Source organism: Ruditapes philippinarum, unplaced genomic scaffold (genome assembly GCF_026571515.1).
Source record: "Ruditapes philippinarum isolate M1 unplaced genomic scaffold, ASM2657151v2 ctg1842_1_1_1_1, whole genome shotgun sequence".
Taxonomy (NCBI): Eukaryota; Metazoa; Mollusca; class Bivalvia; order Venerida; family Veneridae; genus Ruditapes; species Ruditapes philippinarum.
This window is the reverse complement of record NW_026859268.1, coordinates 69,301-88,669: the sequence shown is the minus strand read 5'-3', so window position 1 is coordinate 88,669 and position 19,369 is coordinate 69,301. Positions and strand designations below refer to the sequence as shown.

The 19,369-nt window shown below is 34.9% G+C and overlaps 1 protein-coding gene across 3 annotated transcripts; it reads left to right on the top strand.

Moving 5' to 3' along the window:
- The first annotated feature begins 822 nt into the window (after positions 1-822).
- On the top strand, positions 823-15,472 carry LOC132755908 (zinc finger protein 676-like). 3 transcript variants are annotated; one of them, XM_060746846.1, is made up of 9 exons: positions 823-920; positions 4,044-4,156; positions 4,843-4,981; positions 5,485-6,874; positions 7,400-7,625; positions 9,932-10,015; positions 11,055-11,144; positions 12,227-12,928; positions 13,850-15,472. In XM_060746846.1, exons 2-9 carry the CDS (start codon positions 4,067-4,069, stop codon positions 13,994-13,996), a joined length of 2,868 nt encoding a protein of 955 aa, XP_060602829.1. In that variant the 5' UTR covers positions 823-920; positions 4,044-4,066; the 3' UTR covers positions 13,997-15,472. The 3 variants fall into 3 exon arrangements, with proteins under 3 accessions (XP_060602829.1, XP_060602831.1, XP_060602830.1); XM_060746848.1 differs by having other exon boundaries at positions 853-874; XM_060746847.1 differs by having other exon boundaries at positions 854-960.
- Positions 15,473-19,369: the final 3,897 nt, after the last annotated feature.

Sequence of the window (19,369 nt, the reverse complement as noted above, 5' to 3'; positions counted from 1 at the left end):
TACCTAAATTCTTTGAAATAAAATCAAGATCATGATCCGGGATGAGAAAAAGGTATAGTGCTGTCATCTGCATATAAAATGAGCTTACACTCAGAATCGATACTGGTGATCAAATCATTTACGTAGCATAAAAGAACATAGAATATAAAATATTTTTTTCCGAGGAACACCACAATTAACTTTTGTCCGAGATAAGGAAACCTCTCCAATATGTTCAACTTGTTTTCTGTTATTAAGATCTGTAACCAGTCTGTATTGGTTATTCCCATAAGGTCAAGTTTTCCACAACGAATAAAATGTAATGAATGTAAGTTTATATATAAAATATTTTTTCTATTCTGTGAAATCTATGAAAATGGGAAATATATTGTAATAATGACACAAGTACCTATTGACTATGATATTCTGAAACCGGATTGGAGTTCATACAATAAATTGTTTTTGACAAGATGTGATTCTAATTTATTATATGCAGTTCTTTCTAAAATGTCTGAAATAATGCTAAAAATAATAACAGGCCCTAGCTGCCCACTTCAGGTTTACCATTTTTCATATAACGGTTTGTTGATGTTGTTCTGGCAAATTTTAAATCACCAGGAACATAGTTTTCTTTAATAGACATATCTATTTTAAAACAACAGGTAATTTAACAAAACTAGCTCCAACGTTTAAAAAATCTTGCAGGTATTCCATTCAGACCTGTATTTTTTACAAACTTTTAAGGGACTACAGGAATTGTTTCCAACCGTCAGATCAAGAAGTAATGATTTAGTGGTATCTTACCTAATTTTATTACGCGAAATTATAAAACTTTAATACAATGTAGCACCTGCTGCACTGTGCTGATTGGTGGATTGCGGAGAATAAACTTAAAGTGAGGCGTTAATTACCCGCAAATTGGTGATTAACGCAATCATACGGTATTATAAAAGTCCCCAGTTCTCTTATTTGATATTGAACGTAGGTTATGTCAGCCAAAAATTTATATACATTCACATGAACCGACTTCCTTGCAATTTACTACCGTTGTGAATATGCTCCAACAAAAAAACAAAATGGCGTTCCAATTATTTTTTTTGTATTATTTTATTTTTGTTCTACATCTATTGACGAAATATAATTGAATAACACGCACATATTCTAGGACAACGAATGTGCAGACAACTAAAGTAGGCTAGATACATACAAAGAGATGTTTTTTAAAAATTAAATCATTCTCGGAGTGTTTGAAAACTGTCAGAATTAGTTCTGGATTCCAAAACATTAAGTGCATTTTTTTTGTGCCCCCTCGTTAGGATTGACCTAGTGTCATGACACTATACAGGAATGTTGCTCAGCATGTGTTGTGCACCTGGGTATTTTTGTCTGAATTTATCCAATAATTGTAGAGTGGGTATTGCCCTTGACTTAGTAAAAATAGTAAAAATTTGCAATTTTCAACCTGTTTCGCATGTAACTCAAAAGTTATTTGACCTAGGGTCATGAAACTTTACAAGAATGTTGCTCAGCATGTGAAGTTGTGCACCTTGAGTTTGACTGTCTTAATTGGGCCTTTTTCTTGTGGTTTTATTCTGTTTTGTCAGAGTTACTTCCCTTGACTTGCAATTTCGCAACTTGTTCATGCACAGCTCAAAAAGTATTTGACCTCTAGGCCTGACAGACAGTTGGGCATCATCTTGGGGTTTGCTTGTGTATTTATTCGATTCAGAGTCAACTCGTCCTCTGGTCAACTCGTCACCTTTTTGGTCAACTCGTCCCCTGGACAACTCGTCCTCTGGTCAACTCGTCCCTTATATTTTATTACTACTTGTTTTTCATATAGTTCATAAATCATTACAGACTGTTAAAATAATATATTATAAAATTACTGAATTTGACATATTTTGACGCTTTTTGTATGTGAATATTTGGAGTTTCATCTAATAATAAGGATATATATGCATAATTCTGATTAAATTACATGCAGAAAAAAACCAACATGAAGACGATCAATAGCAATAACATTTAATGTATAAAAACATGTTTTATATGCAATGATAAAATATCATATAGTATGTCTTTTTCAATATTTTGTCATATATATTCACTTTCACTTTCACACTTTCATTGTTTTTTTCATGCACATATTTCAAATTGTCATTGTCTTTTTTTTGACATCTTACGACTCTTGGGGCTTGTATAAGTTGCCGAATTCTCTTAGAAGTCCCGTTGATGACAACTCCCCATTCCTGTACTTATCCCACAGCTGGTGCGTCTGTCCCTGGAGAAAGGTGTACTTTTTCCGCTGGTAGCGGCGTAGTCTTCCTTCACTTATCAATTCAGAGTTCCTCACCGCTACCTGGGCCTCATCGTACAGCAGTTTTATCAAAAGGTAGAATGGAGGCGTTCCCCGATATCAATCAAATTCAGTATTAATTTTACATATTTTACATAAAAGAACTATTTAAAGACATTTTAAAGACAGAGATCAAAAGTAGGGGACGAGTTGACCATATTAGGGACGAGTTGACCAAAAGTAGGGGACGAGTTGACCAAAAAGGTGTCCAGTTGACCAGGGGATGAGTTGACCAGGGGACGAGTTGACCGGATTGCATTTATTCAGTATTTGTCAAGTTCTTGTCCTTCACTTAGTAAAAGATTTTCAGTTTTCAACTTGTGGCACATGTAGCCCAAAAAATATTTGACCTAGGGTCATAAGATTGACAAAACAGTGGAGGTTTGGGGCACATATGGACACATGTATTTCTAGTTACTTTTTTTTACCAAAGTCTGTTGCGACAGAAAAGGTAACAGTTTTGGATCAGACCTGTTATGAAACCTTACCTTGTTTTAATTTGCAAATCCCCATTCCATTTTTAATTTGTATGCACTAATCAATAAAAACAATTATTTCAACTTTATAATTTTATTTATATACAAATTCAATTTACAAGAACACTTGTTAAAATTGTCTGTTTTAAAGATTGCACTTAAGAACTTGTGATAACCGATATGATGAATTCATATATACAAATATTGGAACATCACTGACATTCCAATTTCCTTACCAACCTCTGACTTCCATAGCAACCATTGACTTTCGGTAACAACCATTGCAACCAATTACTCCTTAGCAACCAGGAATTCCTTAGCAATGTTTGACTCCCTCTAGCAAACTTTGACTTCAATTGCAACAATTTGCTTTCTAGCAACCTTTGACTTCAATTGCAACAATTTGCTTCATCATCAACCACTGTTTTCCAAATGCAACCATTGAATTTCAATAGCAATCACTGAATACCTTAGATCTGTAAGGGTTGAGTGTGGTGTATGTTAGCCAAGGAATAAAATTATATTTGTAAAACTTTAGTGTTTCATTGATAGAAATAATATAAATTATCTTCATTTTTTATTGATACAGATTTGAAAAGATCAATAGTTTTGACTGATTGATAAAATGTCAAGAACTAGACTGAATCAGTGACAGTTCTATTTAGACAGAATATTGCACTTAGCCAAAAAAGATGACCCCTAATGATTTTGGGGTCATTAGGTCAAAAGTAAAGATTCTGACAGTTATCCTATGTGTTAAATCCTTGTCTTATAATTTGGAAAGAAATAAGTGTACATGTAAGTTTGTAAAACTTGTTAGTGTCTTTGTAATTGCCTACTTTTGATTCTGTCAGTGTGGTCATGAGATGAAGGTCACAGTGAAGCTATCACAACTTTGCTTGAATGAATCCCCTGTGATAACTTGTGAAAATTCCTGGTTATCATAAACAACTGAAGGTTTGGGATTTTGACTGAAAAGCCCTAAATGTGAACTTAAAAAATATATAACACTGTAATGAGTTTTGACTGGACTCTTCCCCTTTGTGGATTCTAACATTTTCCAGGCTCTTGTTTTATATTAAACACTGAGGATAGTCCGATGTACTGCTGCAGCTCGTGTTTAGTATATGTTTACAGTTTATATCACTTGCACTGTTGCACAAGGGTACTAAACTTTATGGACTGAAACAGAAAACATGTAATTCTGATATTACAAAAAAATCTATTTCAAGGTTGCTGATACTTTCACATCAAAATGGCAAATATACAGTTAGAGGAGCGTAGTAGAGAGATGAAAGATGCTGGAGAATCGGTGGTTGATCTTCTTGTTGATCTTGATATACTGGTGAGTCATTCCATTCTGCAGATATATTGCTATTAAGTCATATGAGCCGCGTCATGACAAAACCAACATAGTGCCTTTGCGACCACCATGGATCCAGACCAGCCTGGGCATCTGCGCAGTCTGATCAGGAACGATGCTGTTCGCTATCAGTTTCTCTACTTGTAAAAGGGTTGGCAAGCGAACAGCATGGATCTTGATCAGACTGCACGGATGCGCAGGCTGGTCTGGATCCATGCTGGTCGCAAACGCACTGTTGGTATTGTCATGATGCGGCTTATATAATCTTTCCTATTTGCAACAAACCTTTTTTCATGTATACATGTATATGTAGAAAGTGTGTTGTGTTTTCTTTAAAACTTATAATAAACATGTTTATTGAAATTTTCAGTTTTTACACTTTTTTAGATTGAATATTGTCTCTTAAATTTACTTTTAATTTTATTGGTTATGGGTTTTTATATAATTATTAATATTCTGTAAATATCAAATATTTTCCTTTATTTCAAATGAGTATGATTCATATATCTGGCAGTAAAAAGGAAATATTGATAGCAAGTGATGCTATCATAATCAATGCCCAGATAAATTAAAAGTTATGTTTCATGATGTTGTAATATGAAAAGTCACATAAAAAATCAGCCTATTGTACATGTATATATAAATGTATATAAATAACTTGTTTTCAGTGCCGTAAACTCGAGCATCTTGGGAAGGAGACATTGATTTTCTGCTCTGGTTCAGATATTGTAATAACATCATCTGCAGCGGCTTCCTTCTTCAAAGATGTTGATGCTGTCTTTGCTAAATTTAAAGAATTTTGCAGTAGTAAGTATCTTGCTGTTTTGACAGATTAAAAAACTGAGCAAAAAAAGCATTTAGAAATGGTTATATAATCTGTCAAGGGTGTGAGATTTGTACCAATGAGAAACACTTTAACAGAGAAGTTTGATATTAAATATGTTTTTTTTTATCTAAAAATATAATTTGTTGCTATATAAAACCAATTATATATAAAGTGGCAGCTTGGCCAAGTATTTAATGCGTTAGACTGGTAATGTAAGGGTCACTAGCCACATGGGTTTAAACCCCATCAGGAGCAAGCCGTTGTACCTTCAACAAGAAGTTTTATACTCAATACTCACTCCTCGTTGGTTCCAGGAACAGATTCAAGAGTGTGTCTGTAATCTTACAGCTTCCTTCACAATCAAACTTAAATAAATTCAGTATAAATTGCATAAAAATTTTATTCTGCTTTTGCACTTTTGAAAAACTATACATGATACTATAATTACACATAAAATACCGATTATAATATATATTTATTCTAGCCCATCAGCCAGCACTAGATCAGCTACAACCCAATTTTATACCTATAAAACCAGTATTACAAAACTTTGGCCAATCTGTGCCTGAGCTGACTGCCGTCCCAATAGAGAACTCTTATCAAGAGACTTCCTTTCATGACACTGCCTCTCTAGTGTCAGTTGAGGAGAAGTTGGTGATTGATTGTTATAATGATGACACAAATGATGGATTTGAAGAATGTGCTGATACAGAACAAGCTCCTGATGAGATCACAGTACACACAGCTGTCACCAGATCTAAAACTGTAGAAAATGAAACTAAAATTACACAGCAGCAAAGTCATCAGAGTTCTGAAGGTGTTCCTTCAAGCAAGCGTTATCTTGAAGAAGGAAAAGCTACAAATGGAATGAAAAAGACCAAATTGGATGGGACCGATTTTTTTTGGAACAAGAGAAGTTTACACCCAAGTGTATCTCTGAGAAGAATCGATGAAAATAAAAATAAAGAAATCGTAAAAGGGAACAAATATGTAGAAGTAAATAACGAAAAGTTGTTGTTATTAACACCGGAGGAATCTGGATTAGATTTCACAAAGGATGAGCACAGTTCATTTAATTGTTTCATGTGTGACAAAGTAAGAGGTTCGTTAAGCAGGTTAAGAGAGCATCTGACAAAGTTTCACAAAGTTAAAGTAGGTCATCAGTGTGTCTGTGGACGATTCTTTCAGGATACAGAGCTATACCAGAAACACCTAGACCACAAACTATACGATATGTATCACCACGAATGTGAACAGTGTAAAGGAATATATCCTTCTGTTTCTGCCCTGAAATCTCACATAGTACGTGAACATGACAATAGTGCTGAAGATATTTTAGTCGATCAAACGGGAAAACTTGGAGACTTCCCATGTTTAAAATGTGAGACAATGTTTCACCATGAGCAGCATCTTATTGACCATAATGATAACCTACCTGATTGTGATGTGGCTGTGAAAGATGATAAAACTATCGAGAAAGATCTCGCCGACTCTGAGATAACATACAAAACTGAAGATGGTAAAACAGTGAAAACAACTTACGGTGAAATAATGGCCGCAATAAAGGATGAGCAACCATTTACTTGTCCATGCTGTGGTGACTCTTTCAATCGGAGAAGCAACTTTAATCGTCACTTGTTGAGACACGTGTCACAAGGAACTCATTTATGTCTGATATGTGGAAATAAACTCAAAGGTAAAGATGGATTACAGAGACATTTAAACCAGCATATGGTGCGACCGTATAATTGTTCTAACTGTAGGAGTAGGTTTGCCACTCAAGCCGAGTTAAATGACCACATGAATAGTAGATGTAAAGAAGGCCGCAGGGAGGATTTTAAATGTGACCTGTGCGATCATGTCTCATCAAACATGTAAGATTTGTTTTAATTTCACTCAATGAAATAATTAATCCGCGTCATGACAAAACCAACGTAATGCGTTTGCGACAAGCATGGATCCAGACCAGCCTGCACATTCGCGCAGTCTAAACAGGATCCATGCTGTTCACTTACCAACCCTATTACAAGTAGAGAAACTGATAGTGAACAGCATGGATCCTGATCAGACTGCACGGATGCGCAGGCTGGTCTGGATCCATGCTGGTCGCAAACCCATTATGTTGGTTTTGTCATGACACGACTCATTTATTTATGATAAATGCTTATTTCAAGTCAACAAGACAATTTTGATTAGTCTCTTTTAACTAAAAGGTATCTATACAGACATGTTTTAATGATACTACTTAATGACCCTATACTTTCCCTATTTATAGTTTTAGCAATTTGCCCATGATTTCATTATTTTTGTAATACATACAGCTATTTCTCAAACTTTTTCCACATTTTTTTTAAAATCATTCATTTGTAAATTATTATTCATTTATGTCTGTGTTGCAGGTCTGCTCTGAAGGTTCATAAAAACATGCATGCAGGTCTAAGACCGTTTCAGTGTAGTAAATGTGATAAAAGTTTCGCTACAAAGAGTAGCTTGGATCGTCACGATGCAGTACGTCATCAGGAAGCCACCCCTTTTCACTGTACACAGTGTTATAAAGCATTTAAAACAAAAGATAATCTGAAGAAACATGTGAGAGTTCACCAGGAGCCAAAGTTTTCTTGTGAGGTAAATGAGACATCTCAAAGGGTATAAAGCTATATACTTTGTATAATGAGATATTTTGATAAAATGTATAAACATAGAATTATGTTGTTTCCAGCAAAAGGTTTAATGTATGTAATAAAAATTATTGAAAATGTCTTATCTGGACTTGTTAGAGCAATAATATAAATTTTATAGAAGAACATAGGTTTTGGTATCATGTGATTTTAACAGTTGGTGTATAATATCTGATACGAAATGCATTGAAGTGTTCCACCCACAGAAGTTATATATGTAGAATATATGTTCATGTGTATTTAATGTATGATGTCCAAAAGGTTTGTAGTAAAAGATGAACAGAGAGTTGTGGCCTGAGGAAATATATGCAGGTTCATACTGTATTACAGTCAAAACCTTTCATTTGTGGGGTATTAAACATGTTTTAATGCAGTGTTCTCTATCTATATATTGAACAAGATTTGTTGCAGACCTAGGTTCCAAGGTTATAAACAACTTCTCTAATATAAGCTCAAACTCAGATCTCAAGTATTTGATTGATCAGTCACTGGGACAGAATGTACGCTGACCAATGAAAACCCTGAGATTTGAGACAAAAAGTAAGAAAAGGATTTATAATGAATCAGTGCACAAATTAAATCTAAAACAGAAGTATATTTTTTAATTTATCAGTGTTTAATTAATCTATCGCGTATAATATAACCAAGTATTGTGGTTGCTGATAAGAGACAGAATCTACGACACATGACGGACAATACCCAGGAAAACATTTGTTTTCAACCTTTTATATGATAATCAGAGATGAACAATCTGTTTGGGAAACTATCCATGAGGATTAATGATCATTGATCTAAGTTGGTCTATTGTATGATAACATGCTTATTTCAAGTCAACAAGACAATTTTGATTAGTCTCTTTTAACTAAAAGGTATCTAATACAGACATGTTTTAATGATACTACTTAATGACCCTATACTTTCCCTTATTATAGTTTTAGCAATTTGCCCATGATTTCATTATTTATGTAATACATAACAGCTATTTCTCAAACTTTTCCACATTTTTTTTAAAAAATCATTCATTTGTAAATTATTATTCATGTATGTCTGTGTTGCAGGTCTGCTCTGAAGGTTCATAAAAACATTGCATGCAGGTCTGAGACGTTTCAAGTGTAGTAATGTGATAAAAGTTTTGCTACGAAGAGTAGCTTGGATCGTCACGATGCAGTACGTCATCAGGAAGCCACGCCTTTTCACTGTACACAGTGTTATAAAGCATTTTTAAAACAAAAGATAATCTGAAGAAAACATGCGAGAGTTCACCAGGAGCCAAAGTTTTTCTTGTGAGGCTAAATAAGACATAAAAAAGGTAGAAAGTTATATACATTGTAATAATGAAATATTTTGATAAAATGTATAAACATAGAGTTATGTTGTTTCCAGCAAAGGTTTAATGTATGTAATAAAAATTATTGAAAATGTCTTGACTGGACTTGTAAGAACAATAATATAATGACGATTTTAAAGAAGAACATAGGTTACTGTTAGGTATCATGTGATTTAAACAGTTGTTGCATAATATCTGATACTTTAATGCATTGACATGTTCCACCCACAGAAGTTATATATGTAGAATATATGTTCATGTGTATTTAATGTATGATGTCCAAAAGGTTTGTAGTAAAAGATGAACAGAGAGTTGTGGCCTGAGGAAATATATGCTGGTTCATACTGTATAACAGTCAAAACCTTTCATTTGTGGGGTATTAAACATGTTTTAATGCAGTGTTCTCTATCTATATATTTAACGAGATTTGTTGCAAACCTAGGTCCAAAGTTATAAACAACTTCTCTCATATAAGCTCAAACTCAGATCTCATGTATTTGATTGGTCAGTCACTGGCACAGAATGTACACTGACTAATGAAAACCTTGAGGTTTGAGACAGAACTCAGAAAACAGATTTTAAATCGGAAGGACAGGTCACAAGTTTAATATATAGATAGAGAGTATATTTTTTGTATGATATATCAGGTGTTTATTGATCTATCAATAAATGAGCCGTGTCATGACAAAACCATCGTAATGCGTTTGCGACCAGCATGGATCTAGACCAGCCTGAGCATATGCACAGTCTGATCAGGATTCATGCTGTTCGCTATCAGTTTCTCTACTTGTAATAGGGTTTGTAAGCGAACAGCGTGGATCCTGATCAGACTGCGCGGATGCGCAGGCTGGTCTGGATCCATGCTGGTCGCAAACGCATAATGTTGGTTTTGTTTTGACACGGCTCATATTATATTTAACTTGTAGATTTGTGGCAAGGCTTGTATAGAGAAAGGAAATCTAAAGAAACACATGAGGACACATACCCAGGAAAAACCATTTGTTTGTGAGGTATATTTTTTACATAATATCTGAACAAAATTATATAATGGACAATCTATTCTTGGTGACAATCATCTAATAATATCATAAATGATTATTGATTGAAAATTTATAGTTGCTTTTATATATGTCTTTTCTCCTTGACTGTAAACTACTTCTACGGTTCTGTAACAGCTCAGTATTTATAATGTTGCTTATAGGTAACACAACTATATTGATTTAATTGATTGTTTTATAATTTGACATGTGTAATATGATTGTTGCTTTATCAAACATTCATTAATTAAACTATCATTACTGTGGCAATTTGTTGATGTTGCTGACTTAAAAATCTCTAGCCCCTGCTAGTCCCTCACTAGTGTGGGTTTGAATCCCATTGGGATACTTTTTATTCTCCACCTAGCTTATGGAAAGTTGGTGGTTCTGCATGGATGTCCCAGCAAGCCTGAAATAAACCACAAAAAGTGCTGCTGCACCTGAAGTCTTCCTGCAACAGTAGAGCTAAAAAATAGCCTTATGACTCATACACAGTTACAATGTTTATGTGATTTAAAATCAAACAACATCAGACCACCTGTAGATAAACAATCATACAGTTTTCTTTCTTTGTTATATAGACTTTTAACAGGTTATCTGGCCATTGTTTAAACGGTAGCTTACTAAGGGAACATTGATGGTTTATACTCAGGTGCCTGTTTATAGAGGTCTTCTTTCACTAGTAATGCTGCTGGAAAGTCGCCATACGACATACTGTGTTGGTGCGACAAAAAACCCAATCAAAAAACAAAAATTGTACCTTGCTGTAGAACCAATCAATGCTAAAAAACTTGCATTTAACACTTAAACTATTGTTTATACAAGGCCACATGACCTGTCAAAAATGTTTATTTACTCTTATCTTTTTCTAAGTTAAATGATAAGCTATTGTACTAGAAGCAAAAAGAAGTAGAAGTAAAAATTCTGAACTACATGTATATGTAGTTGCTTATTGAATTTTAGAGTACAGTCAAACTGTTTAACTTTATCATGTGCATTTATATTAAAATAGTTATGTGGTAAGGCGTATGGGAGAAAATCATTACTGGACAATCACAGGAGGCTGCACACTGGAGAAAAACCATACAAGTGTACTAAAGAGGTGATTTTAATCTCATCCAATTTATATTTGAGCCACTTCACGACAAAACCAGCATAATGCGTTTGCGACCAGCATGGATCCAGACCAGCCTGCGCATCTGCCCAGTCTGATCAGGATCCATGCTGTTCGCTTTCAGTTTCTTTACTTTTTATAGGGTCTGTAAGCGAACAGTATGGATCCTGATCAGACTGCGCGGATGCTGGTCTGGATCCATGCTGGTCGCAAACCCATTATGTTGGTTTTGTTGTGTTGCGGCTCATTTGTTTTGTAACTTAGATCTTTTTCATTAGCTGAATACATTGTAGTTAACCCTTACCATGCTGAATATAATAAATGAACTTGTCAGTCTTTCACTCTATACACAACCATTCATCATATTTGGGGAATATTTAAAAATATGAACTGATAGAATATGTAACAGTGTAGACCATGATCAGGTGCATCATGCATAGATTTACCAGCTGATCTGGGCCTGCACTGTACCTGATCTCGGCCTGCACTGTTAGCAAGGGTAGATCCATCAAGCTTACGGTTAAAATTGACTTTTCAGTGTTTATGCTATAAAGTTAGTACTACTTGTTATAGGGGGCGTCCGTGGCCGAGTGGTTAAGGTCGTTGACTTCAAACCACTTGCCCCTCACCGCTGTGGGTTCGAATCCCGGCAGGGACTTTGGATTCTTTCATGTGAGGGAGCTATCCAGCTAGCTTACTGAACGTCGGTGGTTCTACTCGGGTGCCCGTTCGTGCCTGACAAAATGCATGGAGGGGTCACCCGAGGTCTTCCTCCACCAGTAAAGCTGGAATGTCGCAAAATGACCTATACTGTGTCGGTGTGACGTAAAACCGAAATCAAACAAACTACTTGTTATGTTTTCTATTTCCTTTATTATGGTACAAAATATCGTGTAATAAAGATATTGGTTACCAAGTATCGTAATATCATTACTATTAAGGTTATACATGTTGCTTTCTGGTTAGCTGCATCTGTCAAATATTAACTTGTTTCATTTCATTCATTCATCCATTCATTCATTCATTTCATGTCATGGTATATTAATTATATATGATCTTTATATTTTCAGGGTTGTATTAAAGCGTTTCGTAGTTACTCTAACCTGAAACAACATCTACGTAACCATAGTACCACACATCCCTATGTGTGTGACGTCTGCGGTAAAATGTTCAAACAACCTGGTCGTCTTAATCACCATCGTAAAGATCACACCATCGCTTATAGGTGGCCATGTGCGTACTGTGAGGAGAAATTTAGGTCAATATTCATGTATAAAGGTCATCTGGCAAAGTTCCATCCGGAAATGAAGAATGAAATAGAAGAGAAAACTAATATAAGGTTATATGAGTGTGACATGTGTCACAAGATGTATGGTGATAAAGATGATCTCACCAGACATATATACATACATCAAAACATTAAACCATTTAGTTGCCAATACTGCGCCAAAAGTTTCAACGACAAAAGTAATATGAGACAACATGAAAAAATTCACACTGGTGTCAAAAATCATTGGTGTGAGGTGTGTAAGAAAGGATTTATACATAAACGAGATTTAAGAAATCACATGCAGACAAACCATGTAAAAGAGGAGAGTGAGGAGAAACCTGTACGTGAAAAGAAACCGAGGAAGAAGCCGTTACTGAATGTAAATAGTTCTGTAAGTGAAGGGTCGTACATAGAGTTTACACCAGTATCAAGCCAGGATGTGACCACGTTAATGTCCGATGACTATGAAGATGAGAAAAAGACCGTTGAAACAGTTATAGAGGTAAGATAGAATATAAAAACTTATAACTCCTTAAAGGAACTCCACTGAGGTCTAAAGGCAAAAAAACCCGTTAAATTTGAAAATCTAACAAATATCAAGTAAAGCACTTAAAATTGAAAAATCTGCAAAGGATAAGAATGAAATATACTCAATTGAAAAACTATTTATTATGGCATTATAAGCCGGTCGCTTGTCATTTTTGGGCTATTTTTCACATTAGAAATGATTATCCTGAAAAAAACAGAAAATTTGCACACAAGATTTTGGATCAGACCTACATCAATTGGTAATCAAATCTCCAGATAAATATTTCCAGTCCCGTCATGTCTCAAAACCTCAGTGGAGTCCCTTTAACATGCTGAATGTGTGTAATTGAAATGCCTTGATATGAATTGAAATATCCTGCTTGATTGAAGTTTGAAATATTAAATATGAAATACCAAATATGTATTCCTCAACAGTGATTTTATCGCTAAATATAATCACTGTTTGGAATTCAGATGCAATGAATTATACCTCGAGGGTGTAGCACGAGTGATATAATTCTGTGCAGTTGTTACACAACATCAACAAATAAATGATGCAGTACCTGATATCAAGCTAAATTGTGCCTGATTTGTTTTTGAACTTAGTTTTTAGAGAATCACATTTTTAATGAACACATCACATGCTCAGATGTAGATCGTCAACAGTGATTTTATTGCACATTCTCTGTTTAATAGGAAAAAATGCTGGTCGTGTTAGAATAAAACAGAATATAACAAAGTGATTGCTAGTGCCTAATGCATAGACGGAAACTGAAAGCTGTTGTTTCCTTCCATCAGTTGAAACTGTCAAGTTGTTTATCTAAATCATAAATGGAAAAAGAATGTTTAATGAATTTTGACTAAATTTGTAAAAAAAAAATGTTTTCTGTTACAGGAGGAACCTAGAGATTTAACAACACAGGCTCCCATCACGTACATTACAACTGGTGCTGCAGTGCCCATGCAAAACTTCCCTGTAGCCGCAGTGAATGCAGCAACTGGACAGATAGAACCTCTGATGATAATGGAAAACTACCAGTGATATTGTTACCATAGCAACAGAGAAAACTACCAGTGATATTGTTACCATAGCAACAGAGAAAACTACCAGTGATATTGTTACCATAGCAACAGAGAGAGAGAAAACTACCAGTGATATTGTTACCGTAGCAACAGAGAAAACTACCAGTGATATTGTAACCATAGCAACAGAAACAACTACCAGTGATATTGTTACAATAGCAACAAAGGGAGAAAACTACCAGTGATATTGTTACCATGGCAACAGAGAAAACTACCAGTGATATTGTTACCATAGCAACAGAGAGAGAAAACTACCTGTGATATTGTTACCATAGCTGCCAGTGTGTCCGTTTGACGCTTGAAATGACCTTCTAATTTTAAAAAGACCCGATTTGACCCTCAGGATTTTAACTTGAGTGTCAAATTTTTATTAAAATCATGGGGATTTGACCTTGTATCTGGTCAAAATGACACTCAGGATTTCATGGCTAGTGAACACCCTGACTAACTACAGAGAGAGAGAACTACCAGTGATATTGTTACCATAGCAACAGAGAGAGAATGCACTGACATTAAGCCAATGCAAGTCTAGAACAATGAAATTACTTAATGTACTGGTGTCGTATTATACATCCAGTCACATTTAATTGTTTTGAAATAAGTTAAATGTAACAGTTGTGAACAAAGTTTATACATGTATATTATTAGTTATAAATATTTTTGACGTCATATGGTCCTATATACATGTTTGTTTGGAAATATAACCTGAGCTGCTAGGCGAGGGTTATATCGCAAACAACCGTTTATATACGGCCATATTACCTGTCAGGAATATTTATAACAAATTTATAATCCGCAAACTTCCTTTTTTGAGAAAATTGACAGCAGCCATGTATATAAAACTATATAAACGTTGTGATTGTCCAATGAAAAGTGACGTTACAAACATGCAGTAAAGCACCGTTTGAAGAGTTATTTTACCCTGCAAATGTGTAACGGATTTGTCTTTAATTGAATATTGAATAATCCATATTGCAGACTTCCAAGTACTGGTCAGACTACCCTGGCAACAGCATCAAAGTTGTTAACTCAGAAATGCTATCATTTTTATGTCATTTAAACTTTAATTTTTTATTATCATGTTAGTTTTTGAAAAATTACTTATTTGTCATATAGATAAATTGTATATTATGCTCATTTTGCTTTGTTGGCAATTGTTATAATTATAGTGAATTAGAATTTTGTATGGAAGTAAAAATATTACTTTAACATTTTGCTACCTTCAAAACACATTGAATATGGATTTCTGAGGAAAAACATGCCTTTAAGAAATTTTATAAATGGGGGCAAATAGCACTGTGACCCCTATATTTATACTGCACAATTTAATAGGTTCATATACTAGTAATTTATGAAAATCTGGAGAAATTATGAAAATATGGAGAAAGTTATTGTTTTGTTATTGATTGTATTATGATTTATAATAAATTATAGAGACGGAAATATAAGTAAAGTTGTTTTATTCCCATACCAGTTCAACTGGAGGGGACTTTAGGTTTACCCTCCGTCCGTCTGTCAGTCCACAAAACTGGATCTCGCGATAACTTAAAAAGTACTGAAAATATTTTTATGAAACTTAATATATGGATAGATGGCAGCATGGAGATTATGCATGTCCTTTTCTTTATTTCCGATGTTGATAAATCTGGTTCCTACGGCAACAAATAGACTGAAAATATGTCAAATTTAATGCATAAACTGGATCTCGCGTTCTTCCTGTGTTGAAAAATCTGGTTGCTAAAAGTACTGAAAATATTTTTATGAAACTTGAAATATATTAAGATGGCAGTCTGGAGATTATGCACATTTTTAGCTCACCTGTCACAAAGTGACAGGGTGAGCTTTTGTGATCGCTTTTCGTCCGTCCGTTGTCCGTCTGTAAACTTTAACTTTAAATGACATCTCCTCATAAACCACTAAGCCAATTTCATCCAAACTTCACAGGAATGTTCCTTTGGTGGTCAACTTTAAAAATTGTTCAAAGAATTTAATTCCATGCAGAACTCTGGTTGCCATGGCAACCGAAAGAAAAAACTTTAAATATCTTCTTTAAAAAAAAACCTAAGAGCTAGAGCTTAGATATTTGGCATGAAACATCTTCTAGTGAGTGTCTACCAAGTTTGTTCAAATAAAAGCCCTGGGGTTAAAATTGGCCCCGCCCCAGGGCGTCATTGATATTCCCTATATGCACATAGTAAAAACTTAAAAAATCTTCTTTTAAAGAACTCAAAGAGTTAGAGCTAAGATATTAAGCATGAAACATGTTCTAATGGGTGTCTACCAAGTTTGTTCAAATAAAAGCCCTGGGGTCAAAATTGGCCCCATTGGTCATTGATTTTCCTTATATGTATATAGCAAAAACTTAAAAAATCTTCTTTGAAAAAACCCAAATAGCTACAGTTTAGATATTAAGCATGAAACATCTTCAAGTGAGTGTCTACAAAGTTTTTTCAAATAAAAGCCCTGGAGTCAAAATTGGCCCCGCCCGGGGGTCATTGATTTTCCTTATATGTGTATAGCAAAAACTTAAAACTCTTCTGTGAAAAAAACGAAATAGCTAGAGTTAACATATTTAGCATGAAACAACTTCTAGTTAATGTCTACAAAGTTTGTTCAAATAAAAGCCCTAGGGTCAAAACTGGCATCACCCTAGTGGTGTCATTGTTTTTAACTTTATGTGTATAGTAAAAACTTTAAAAAAATCTTCTTTGAAAAAACCCAATGAGCTCAGAGCTTAGATGTTTAGCATGAAACATCTGCGACCTCAGGGCCATCATGGCCCTCTTGTTTTTTTTAATTCCAATGTTGAAAATTCCTGTTGCTATGGCAACAAATACACTGAATTTAAAGATTTTTGTTTCCAGTTTTTACGCTTTTTCACTATAACTTCTTTATTAGCTCACCTGTCACAAAGTGACAGGGTGAGCTTTTGTGATCGCTTTTCGTCCGGCGTCCGTCCGTATGTAAACTTTTACTTTAATGACATCTCCTCATAAACCACTAAGCCAATTTCATCCAAACTTCACAGGAATGTTCCTTTGGTGGTCACCTTTAAAAATTGTTCAAAGAATTTAATTCCATGCAGGACTCTGGTTGCCATGGCAACGGAAAGAAAAAACTTTAAATATCTTCTTTTAAAAAAACCCTGAGAGCTAGAGCTTAGATATTTGGCATGAAGCATCTTCTAGTGAGTGTCTACCAAGTTTGTTCAAATAAAAGCCCTGGGGTCAAAATTGGCCCCGCCCCAGGGGGTCATTGATTTTCCCTATATACATATAGTAAAAACTTAAAAAATCTTCTTTTAAAGAACCCAAAGAGCTAGAGCTGAGATATTTAGCATGAAACATCTTCTAATGGGTGTCTACCAAGTTTGTTCAAATAAAAGCCCTGGGGTCAAAATTGGCCCCGCCCCAGGGGGTCATTGATTTTCCCTATATACATATAGTAAAAACTTAAAAAATCTTCTTTTAAAGAACCCAAAGAGCTAGAGCTAAGATATTTAGCATGAAAAATCTTCTAATGAGTGTCTACCAAGTTTGTTCAAATAAAAGCCCTGGGGTCAAAATTGGCCCCGCCCCAGGGGGTTATTGATTTTCCCTATATGCATATAGTAAAAACTTTAAAAATCTTCTTTTAAAGGACTCAAAGAGCTAGAGCTAAGATATTTAGCATGAAACATGTTATAGTGGGTGTCTACCATGTTTGTTTAAATAAATTCCCTGGGGTCAAAATTGGCCCCGTCCCGGGGGTCATTGATTTTCCTAATATGTACAGCAAAAACTTCAAAAATCTTCTATGAAAAAACCCAAATAGCTAGAGTTTAGATATTAAGCATGAAACATCTTCTAGTGAGTGTCTATCAAGTTTGTTCAAATAAAAGCCCTTGGGTCAAAACTGGCCCCGCCCCTGGGGTGTCAATGTTTTTAACTATATTTGTATAGTAAAAACATAAAAATCTTCTTTTAAAAAACCCAGTGAGCTAGAGCTTAGATATTTAGCATGAAACATCTTCATATGGTTGTCTACCAAGTTTGTTCAAATAAAAGCCCTTGGGTTAAAATTGGCCCTGGTTTGGCTGGTCATTGTTTTACATTATATGTGTGTAGTAAAAACTTAACATCATGAAACATCTTCTAATGGGTGTTTTCTAAGTTTGTTCAAATAAAAGCCCTGGGGTTTAAACTGGCCCCGCTGAGGGGCCTATATACAGGTGAGCGACCTCAGGGCCATCATGGCCCTCTTGTTTCTTAAGGTATTTACTTCAAATTTAAAATTGTTTGGGTCATCCCCCTTTTGTGACAATTTTTTAAAAACTAAAACACAAAAAACCAGAATTACCTTCCTTGAACAAAGAATTTTCATGAAAAAAAGGTGTTTCTTATTATCACTCAACATATGTGAGAAGGATCAATACACTAGCAAGACTATTTTCAGAATTATGCCCCCCCCCTTTAACTTTTTCGAGAAATTGGTATTTTTTTAGGAACTTCTTTATTCATTCCTTTTAGGATATACTTCAAACTCCCACATCATAATAATATGACAAGATTTTTTCCAACAAATTTAATTAAAATAGAGCAATGTTGAAACATTTGTTATATTTATTCATCCTGAGAAAATTGGACCTTTTGGTTATCTGTTGTATAAACATAATTTCCTTACTTGGCAGTTACTTACTTCACATTACTATGATATACTCAAAAGATTTAAGTTCATTGCTTTCATTCATTCATTCAATGGCCCATTAGAATGTTGCTGGGGTTCTAACCGGTAGGGGACTTATGGATTGCTCGCAATACATGTACTATGATAATTGCTTGTTCAATTAGCTCGGAGTGTAACCTTTACCTTTAACCTAGAGACCTGGGGCATGACTTTTTAAAGTGGTGAACATTTCTATGTAGTTTTAATAAAATACCTCTGTATGAGATAAGCTCTGGACAAAATGGACACCGCGGGCGGTCCTATTAATATGACCCATTTTTTGAAACAGGCATATAAAAAGACATAAATATTCTGCATATTGCCATCTATCCATATTTCCAGTTCAGTAAAAATATTTTTGGTACTTTCTGAGTTATCACATGGGATGGACAGACAAAAGGCAAACCTAGTCCCCTCCAGTTAATCAGGGGGGGACTAATAAGTCAAAAGGCAAGGGTAGGGAAAAAATTTGGGTTAAATTCCCGGTCCACCCCTTAAAGCATTGTTTTGGGTTTCACACCCCATATGGTTGGGCCATACCATGCAGATTTTTTCAAAACCAAAATTTCCCCTTTAAAATTTGACCTCTAAACATTGAAAAGGGGCGGGCATGGGCCCCCGCAAGCCA